The 10,448-nt window shown below is 32.5% G+C and overlaps 1 protein-coding gene across 1 annotated transcript in view; it reads left to right on the forward strand.

Moving 5' to 3' along the window:
• LOC106471388 (phosphatidylinositol glycan anchor biosynthesis class U protein-like) overlaps positions 1-10,448 on the forward strand; it is a 49,088-nt gene that overhangs the window by 11,985 nt on the left and 26,655 nt on the right. Inside the window, exons 2-4 of the mRNA XM_013931985.2 lie at positions 843-907; positions 1,559-1,630; positions 3,365-3,427. Coding sequence (XP_013787439.1) covers positions 843-907; positions 1,559-1,630; positions 3,365-3,427 — 200 coding nt within the window. The remainder of the gene's footprint in view (positions 1-842; positions 908-1,558; positions 1,631-3,364; positions 3,428-10,448) is intronic.

Here is a 10,448-nt window from a genome sequence, read left to right on the forward strand (position 1 = left end):
CAACCACATTATTAATATCCACCAGTCATACACAACCACATTATTAATATCCACCAGTCATACACAACCACATTATTAATATCCACCAGTCATACACAACCACATTATTAATATCCACCAGTCATACACAACCACATTATTAATGTCCACCAGTCATGCAGAACCACATTATTAATATCCACCAGTCATGCAGAACCACATTATTAATATCCACCAGTCACACACAACCACATTATTAATATCCACCAGTCATGTAGAACCACATTATTAATATCCACCAGTCATACACAACCACACCAACTTCACTCTTAACTAGTTAAGGTATTTTTTATCCCTTTAATATTGCTCAATTGATTCCAGCAAGTAATAAGTTATAAGAATGCTTAACTCATATGAGACTTGAAAACGATTGTGTAGGATTCTAATTACTCAGTGGCATGTTTGGAGCTATTCTCCACTTTTATACCACATCACACAACATACTCAAAGTGATTATTTCTTTGTCTCACAAATTATGATGGAAGGTTTACAGATCACTTCTTTTGAATAAGACTGCATATTTGCACTTTTAGTAAAGAATATTTCTAAAGCTGCAACTTAAAGTTCACTGTCAACTAGAAAATATATGATCAAAATTATTTAACTGTTATCAAAAGTGCAAAGTTTAGTTTTGTCATTAAGCAGATTTTTAAAACATTAGTAGATGTACAGAATTATTTTTCACCAAGCAGCTTCAGTAAGGAATGTGTATTTTTTATATATTGAAATAAGTAAGAACTTGTGGAACTTTGATTTAAGAAAAAATGTGTGGTGAAACTGAAAACACATAATTTGATGAATAGTTACAGAAGGTGTCCACCTGTATAGGCAAGGTGTTTCTCCTTATTCTGGCGATGTGTTCCATGAGGTAAGCTTAACATAATCTTGCATTGCTGTCATATAAATGTTCATCAGTGTCTGCAGAATGGGGTGGGGGTTGGGGCATTTGTCCCCACCCTGGAATTTCAGCAGAAAATGTATTTAAAAATATATGAGAAAATAGCACTATTTAAATATAAATGATGAAATTAGATGTACATAAATATGCCATAATCAGCCAGAGTGTTGCCTTCAAACTTCAAGACAAATGGCCCCCGCTCTGCAATGGCTTGCCCTCACCTGGAATATCTTCTGCAGATACTTATGTAGATTTTTTAATATTATATGGTAGTTGACATTAATTAGATCAGTTATTAAAATTCAGCTTTCTGTTATAAATTCTGTTTCAGTGTTTTGTAGTTAATTGAAATTAAAGTTAACTCATTTTTCACATAGTTTTTTTTAATTCTCATCTTGAAACAAGTTCATGCATTGAATATCTTTGTGTAAATTCTTTTGTTTAAGCCATTTTACCACAGAAAATAAGTTTTATATTTGAAATAATACATGACAGTGTTGGGTTTCTGTAATCTTCATGCTTGTGTCAGACTCTTGGGAATCCACTTATATTGATATTAATGTAACTCAAAATGTTTGTACATGAAAATGTCTTTAAAAGAATGAATAATGTTTTTTTCAGTCTCCTTTGTCACTTCTTTTATATGAAATAGTGACGAGATACATTGTTGACTGGGTTTCTTTACTTTTTGTGGTAAGTTTGTAAAACAAATTTTTATCGTATACAGTGAAACTGTGATTAAAATGTATTAAAGTGTTATATGTGAAAAACACTATTTTATCACATATTGTATTTTTTGTTGGTTTAATTACATTGTAATTAGTCTGTTTCTGCTGCTTTACAAAGAGGAATAGGAATATCACTTTGTTTGGTAAACAATCTACATATTCTGTGTAAGAAATAGGAACTTTCTTTTGGTTTGGTTACCAATCTACATATTCTGTGTAAGAAATATATTTGTGTTTATGTTACAGGATGTCAGGAACTTTCTTTTGGTTTGGTTACCAATCTACATATTCTGTGTAAGAAATATATTTGTGTTTATGTTACAGGATGTCAGAAACTTTCTTTTGATTTGGTTACCAATCTACATATTCTGTGTAAGAAATATATTTGTGTTTATATTACAACATGTCAGGAACTTTCTTTATCCTGAGTATGTTGAAATATGAGAACCTTAACAATAAAAATGTCGGTATAACAATGTAACACCTTGAAAATTTCTATCTATTTTCAATTTTGTTGTGTTACTTTATGCAATGTTAGAGTAGCTATTGCAATCTTTTAGTGTACTTTATTATTCGTGGCCAAACTACTAGTATTCATACTCGGCATAGGTTGTTTCTCATTATAAGTGAACCGATATGGACGTAAATGGTGGGGATTTCTGTTTCTTTAGTTTTATCTAAGATTACATATTATATTACTTTGTTAGGCTAATGAATAATTTAATATTAAAAATATTTTTTATTTATATGGTCCATAAATAGTGTGGCGTTTAGGTTAATCCTTTTAGTGTTTCATAAATGGCTCTTTATTTTTATTGATATGGCCCATAACTAGTGTGGCGTTTAGTTTAGTCCTTTTAGTGTTTCATAAATAGCTCTTTATTTTTTATTGATATGGTCCATAACTAGTGTGGCATTTAGTTTAGTCCTTTTAGTGTTTCATAAATAGCTCTTTATTTTTTATTGATATGGTCCATAACTAGTGTGGCATTTAGTTTAGTCCTTTTAGTGTTTCATAAATAGCTCTTTATTTTTTATTGATATGGTCCATAACTAGTATGGTGTTTAGTTTAGTCCTTTTAGTGTTTCATAAATGGCTCTTTATTTTTTATTTGATATGGTCCATAACTAGTGTGGCATTTAGTTTAGTCTTTTTAGTGTTTCATAAATGGCCCTTTATTTTTTATTGATATGGTCCATAACTAGTATGGTGTTTAGTTTAGTCCTTTTAATGTTTCATAAATGGTTCTTTTTGTTAATTTTTAAGGTTTTTTGCCAGTCAAACTTTAAAATAGAAGCTTAGAGTTTCATAATTTTATCCATTTCTATATTAATTGAGGCAGATTATCAGGTGTTACTCAGCTTAGCCAATCAAAGAGCATAGTGATCTTTTAGGCTGATTACCCATTCTGATTGAATGACATACCTTTATAAGTGACCCAATATTTACATAGTTAACAGCTTTTTTTAAATGATGTAATTGCAAATACTTGAGGTTTACAATATGAATGGGTCCCAGTTTTAATAATGTACTCATGGTGGTTGATTAGGAATCATAGATTTTTTAAATATAGTTTTGATTTTTATAATTAGTACAGATTAATGCAAGTAATCCCTAACTTTATTTGAATAATACAAGTTTGTCACTGCATTGTATTTATGTAAAACAATAACTCATCCTAGTCATTTGCTCTTTCAGCTCTGTGATCTTTTAACAGCCTTTTTTCTGGGAGCAGCAGCAAGAAAATGTGGGAAAAATTTGGTGAATATTTTAATGATATTTGTGATGAATAAGAATAGTTTGGACCAAAAAGTATTTAAACTCTACTTCTTTCGAAATACTATATATGAAACCCTAGCTTTTGAACATAGCTAAAGTTTCTTTTGCCTGTATCTGATAATAGTTTTAAGATGTACAAATGTGTTTTAAAATGTAGAATGTGGGTATTGTATTTCTGTGTTTGTAATTGAGTTCCAGAAGGATATAGCTTAAAATCAATTCTGAACAGAGAGGAAGTTAGGTGAAACAAATATTTTTTTTAATTTTGTTTCTTTCCATTTCAGAAATATACATTTTTTCTTATCTGCTTTTGTACAATACCATTACAGTCTATGTAGGTTATTCATTGTGAGTTTGCCCTCAGCTCATTAGTACTTATTCATGAATAGTTTCATTAAAATATAATTTTCCTCTTTTTGCTTTCGTTCAACTGAGAACATTTCCAACATTTTTCTGTCTTGGTTAAACAGATTCTTAATATTCTGCATCTTTTGATAAGAATTTATTACATAAATCAATACCTGCCATAAATTTACAGTTTTCTGTGAGTTATCCAGTTTGTCACATTTCTTTCTCTTCTCCAAAGCTAGTAATAACTTTGCTATATTCAATATGGACATAAATCTTTTTGCAGGCTTGGCCCACCTATGTTATCTGCACAGTGTATATCTACAAGTATATACAAATCTGAAACCTTGAAAATGCAGATCATTTTTGGTTTTTATTGACACTCTACAATGATCCTTTGACACGCATATAAAGATTAGTTTCTCATTGATTACATTCAGACCCCAAACTTATGACTTTTCCAACTTTATGCTATGGAAGTGGTCTGGATGTAATCAATGAGAAACCCATAGAAGGAATGTTCTTGATAATGACTTACACAATACAAGGAACATAATAGCAGATGTACTGGTTCAAGTACAGATATTAGATAAGTGTAATGATTCATGAGTTAGAAGAAACATGACTTTTCCAGCTTTGCTATGGAAACAATACAAGGAACATAATAGCAGATGTACTGGTTCAAGTACAGATATTAGATAAGTGTAATGATTCGTGGGTTAGAAGGTGGTCTGGATGTAATCAATGAGAAACCCATAGAAGGAATGTTCTTGATAATGACTTACCCCCCAAATAATAAATTACTACTCTTATCTGACAACTGTACTTAATCCAATACATGTTTTATTATGTTTCCCATACTACATAAGTCATCATCATTAGTTCTCATCACCTCTTGTGGGTGTGCTTGCAATTCATATGATCTAACAAACACACTTAATGCCTTAAAATTGAGATATTTTACAACTGCTTATTGTTTCTGGTGTGATGTTGATATAACTTTGATTATGAATATAAACTTCTCTGTATCCTATGTCAGTACATCATGATGTGATTGGTTTCATGCTGCAATCATGAAGACTGTGTTTTAAGATTTCACAACTAAATATTTTGAAAAAAAAAAAAAGTCAAATGTTTCAGAAGTACTACTGAATAGTTTTTCTAGAATAATTTTGTTACATTGTTTGTTTTCCCTGCTTGCTAACTAACAAAATCTAAAATGTCGTACTTTGGAACTACTGTCACAGGTTTATCTTCTCTAAAAGACGTTGGTTAGTGATGATTAAATGCTGCTCAGGAGATTTTAGGATCGAGATTTTACTGTATTTGTGTAACACAAACCAAGATTCCCCATATGTTATGTTAGAGTAACCCAAACATTACTGTTCTAGGAATATGGCTTAAAAAAAAATCAGATGTGAGTTCAGTGAAGTTTGTGATAAAAAGTTTTGTTTCAGCTTTTTTCCTGTAGAAGTTATTGAATTCTTGGAACTTTTCTTAATAACTTGAAGTAGGCTTCACACTAGATTTCTGTGACTAGGGTTAGGAAGATGCTTATTTGTTAAATAGCAAAATGTATTCATTAGTTACTGGAAAACATGAACATACTGTTGCATTTCTTACCAGTATCAGTATTACAGAATTTTATGGAACATATAGATATTCAGATATGGACATTTTATTTTCTATAGTGTCTATATGAAAGATTTTTAGTTTCTTTTTCCAACATCTAATAAAAACACATAAATATTCACCAGGTTAAATATGTTTATATAATTTTTAATTACTTTTGAAAGGCATTAGAAATGCAGGCTTAACTATAACATCACATTGTGTTTTGTCCTATTAGCAGGTCAAATATATATATGGACTTTAATAAAATTTAAAACATTCCAGTAATGATTTTAATGCCCTCTATAATGTATTTTTGTATTGAGACAACTAGGCTCATGCTTAATTTTTTTTTTTTTAGGGAGCCAGATGGGTCTCTGAAACATGCATTTTTAGGGGCCAATCCTATAGCTTATTGTAAAATGTACTCTATAGTGGAGATTATCAGAAAAATCACTAAATTAAATATCAGATGTTACATAAATTGAAAGGAAACTAAAGGTATCAACATATTTCAGTTTATTTTGCTGTGAACTCATATTTCATGAAAAAGGCCCGGCATGGCCAAATGGTTAGGGTGCTCGACTCGCAATCTGAGGGTCGCGGGCTCAAATTCCCATCACACTAAACATGCTCCACCTTTCAGTCATGGGAGTGTTATAATGTGACGGTTAATCCCACTATTTGTTGGTAAAAGAGTAGCCCAAGAGTTGGTGGCGGGTGATGATGACTCGCTGCCATCCCTCTAGTCTTACACTGCTAAATTAGGGACAGCTAGTGCAGATAGCCCTCATGTAGCTTTGCGTGAAATTCGTAACAAACAAATAGTTCATGGAAAAGAAATACAATTCAAACTACTTCATTTTTTCAGACCACTTAGATTAATTTTATTTTACATATGATCTTTAATTTCTCTCTAAAGCATGGTATAAGAGTAACTTTTTTTGTCTTTAAAGTAGTGTCCTTTAATAATCAAAATAAATAATGAAAGAAAATCTCTGCATCACTGTCAGTATAATCTATTCTTGTTCCCATATAACCCATTACCATCTAGCTGACACATACTTGTCAATAAAATGTCAAACACTTTTGACTATTTACATCACTACTAACTTTATAGCAATCAGTTTTTCAAATCTGAAACAGCTGTTAATTAGTCATTCATGAATTTTAATTTGTAATAAGCAAAATCCTCAAACTAGCAACATACATAAAACTTGCAAATAACTCTAAAATGGCTTAGGTGGTGATGAATTAAACTTAATTTAGTGTCCTATTCTAATCAAAATAAAATATTTAAAGGAAATCTAGTATGCATTAGTGTCAGTGTCCAATGATCTCCCAACATCCATTTCTTGGATTCTTCTTTTTCCCCTTCTTCGTCACTCTCCTGCACCTGCTTCTCCATCTGGACCCTGCCAGCATTTAGTCTCCTGTCAGTTTCCCAGACAAGATCTCTGAATGGTCTTGATCATCTTCATCTTCCAGACAAGATCTCTGATTGGTCTTGATCATCTTCATCTTCCAGACAAGATCTCTGATTGGTCTTGAACATCTTCATCTTGCTGAATTCTCTTTCTGCCTCAGCAGAGCTGGCTGGTGCAGACAGCAGTAGGTCAAAGTGGCCACATATGTTAAGTAGCTCCTCATTAACCCCAAGGATGATAGTAGTCCATGGCTAGCCTTTCTTGCTACGTCTGGTGAAATTAAGTAATGAAATAGATGTGGAAAATGTATGAGAGAAGTGGTCATGAGAATTGCATTTTATTATTTGTGTTTTTAAATCATTATTTTGTGTTCATTTAGAGTTATTATTTTATATTATGCAATGTTTTACTGAAAATTGGTTTGGCAATCAGAAACAGAAATCAGTAGATTTCCCTATCATGTAAAGCGATTGCCAAGAAATTAAAAATAACACCACCTAGATCATTTATTCACAACAACAGTCTTCTGAAATGTAAGTATGCTTACAATCATGACCCTGTACTTTTTCTTTTTCTTTCAACATGAAACATTATTCGCCATAGAATAAAATATCAGCAGCCGAAACAACCTATGTTGCTCATTTATTTACACAAGTTTATACACTGAACAAAAGTGAGGTTAAAAAACAATGCTACACACATCATGAAGCATGCCTATTTATTTACAGATCATACATTAGCAAACGGTCAATAACAGCACCCTACACAGAGCTAATACACACTGTGTGTATGCTAGAGGTCTCTGCAGGCTTTTCCTGTGAAGTTCTTGGGATGATATGTTTTGTGGTTCACCGCACTGTGTATTTCAGTTCATTGTTGTGGGGATATCGTCAAAAAGCACATGATAAGGGTGACTGGAAATTTAGAATGTCTGATTACTTTCCAATGCAACAGTTTTGTCAATTGTTTGAATGGGGCATGACACTATAAGATGCAAGTGTTTAACAGATATATACAAATATTTACAAAATAACTAACCTATTGGTCAGCTATGGAACATTCCTTTTCATCATTTGACAGTTCTATTACATATGAATATGCATAGTTCCAAGAAATTACCTTAAAGTTAGTTGTGACTCAACAAATGTGATTGTTGATTGGTTGGATTGCTTCTGAATGAGAAAAACTAGATATTTTGTGTCTTTCGAGTAGGAAGCAAATGGTTGAAAAACAAGAACCAACTGCCCATTGCACCTGTAACTAACATGGGAGTATATAATTTTTTTTCAACAGTAAAAGCCAATATTTCATGATTTTAGACAAATATCAAAAGTGACACTGTAAGTGCTGAGATTTGAAATACCTTTGATGAAAGCATGTGTGTGTTGAGCCAGGAGGTGACAAATTTCAACTATTCAACCAACACTATGTGGGTCTTTTTTATCATAATGCACTTAAAGTTGTTACTTCTTCTTTTAAGGTTGGAAAGTTGATCATTACGTACGCAATAAAGCTACAGTTAGGAGATTTATTTAATAAGGCCAACTTAAATAAAAGTCTTTCAGCAACCGATTTGAAGATTCCTCTCTTTGTAAATGAAAACTTTCAAATGCTGTCTCTTTATTTGACCTTTGGTTGAAATACTTTGTTTGTTTTAGAAAGTGGTTTAGTTCAAAATTTGTGAGTGATATCAAAAGTTTTCGAACTTATGACTGAAGTGAATGATGAATTTAGTTAATGAATGTCAACTATTTGTCTATCACAACAGTCACGTAACGTTATGTATCGATCATGTACTAGCCACAAGGTCAGTCCCCATTTTATTTTACTCTCATTGAAATAAAAAACGGAAAAGGGATCGGGATTTTTTTTTTTGCATGGCACATTTTAAATTTAATGAAGCTTGAAAGTAGTTGTTACAATTTTTAAGGTTTAAGGTTAAGTTTCTATCTTTCCTATCATATCCATTTATCTACTGTAGAATTCTTTTCTCATGCAAGGTTGTGTCCTTTGGCCACTCACATTCTTGTGTGTAACTTTCTCCTTCTCTGTATTTCCTTTTTACTCATTTGGAATATTTACATAGTGAGATCCAGAATGGGTGGTGGTGATTGATTTCCACACCTTTTGCATTGTTATTGAGTTTATTTTCTTAGGCTTTCTCTTTTGAGTTTTCTTTACTCAAACTTGGGGTGCCTTAAATCATAGTTTCATTAATTTTTTCAAAATACCTTTTTTTCTTTCAGTCTGTCTGTGGCATAATCTGTGTATTTGCTGTTTTCTGAGCAGTTGTTCACAGAGGGCCTCATTAAAGATGTTCTTGTGCTCTTCTGACTGCTGTTATTTTTTTTATTATCTAATCTTCTTTTTTCTTGGAGCATGTTTGTTTCAATCTGTTCTTGCAAATCCTTCACTGAGGCTTTTGAGTTGAGTCTTCTGGTCCATTTCAATTCACTCTTTGATTGAGCAGTTCTTGCCACACTTACATAATGTTTCTGCTGGATATTTTTTCTTTCTTCATATAGGCAAGTACATGACCTCTGGCTAGTTGAGATGGTCCCTTTGTGTACCTTTATCCTGTTTGGCCTTCCTCAACTTCAAAATAACCATGCTAAAAAAAAACTCTTTTCAGTAAGACCTAGAGAATGAGTGAAACATCTTGAGAAATTCCCCTAACCATTGTCTCACTCTGTATATTCAATATTGTGTTGGTGACTGAACAAGAGTTGCACTACATTGACAATTCCAGATGTACTGTCCTCTCCTCAGCTTCATCTATTTAGAGATGCTTTCATTATACTACATTGACAATTCCAGATGTACTGTCCTTTCCTCAGCTACATCTATTTAGAGATGCTTTCATTATACAGTGGAGAACTTGAAGGTTGAATTACCTGGTTTTTGGCTCTTGGTCTCATTCGAAGCTCTTTTCCCACATCAAGCTCTTAGACTTGAGACCAGTTGATGTTGATTCATTGCAACAATATTACCATTGTCTTCTAAAGCGAGAAACAAGAGAATACAACTGAAGCCTTCTGAATCATATTTAGTTACTCCAGCATAAATGTACATGTGAAGGGTTTATACAGACTAGAATGTCATTTTACAGTACAGCATTTACCTGGTCAGTAGATGTAGAATGATATGGTACTTCATATTGTTCTGAGAAACAGGACTGATGGTTGTTAGGTACATTTGAATATGCTATGGGTGTGCTAAGGATATTGGTTTTGCTGTTAACTTGCAAGTAGATATGGTGGCTCAAGTAATTGGTTTTTATTTGTGGTTCAAAAGGAGGTTCATTTGCACCCCTTGAATTTCACATGGTAATGCTTGTGCTCTAAATGTTCTACTGGAAGCAGTGAGTTCCCCTTTTGCAAGGTAGGACACATCTTTATCTGTTTGCAGTACAGATTTCCTACAGAGAATACCATCTGAAGTTTCATGGGTAATGTAGATGGAGGACCCTAATTAACTACTAGATGACAACATCAACCCAGTACAGATTTCCTACAGAGAATACCATCTGAAGTTTCATGGGTAATGTAGATGGAGGACCCTAATTAACTACTAGATGACAACATCAACCCAGTACAGATTTCCTACAGAGAATACCA

The sequence above is a fragment of the Limulus polyphemus genome, unplaced genomic scaffold (genome assembly GCF_000517525.1).
Source record: "Limulus polyphemus unplaced genomic scaffold, Limulus_polyphemus-2.1.2 Scaffold4591, whole genome shotgun sequence".
NCBI lineage: Eukaryota > Metazoa > Arthropoda > Merostomata > Xiphosura > Limulidae > Limulus > Limulus polyphemus.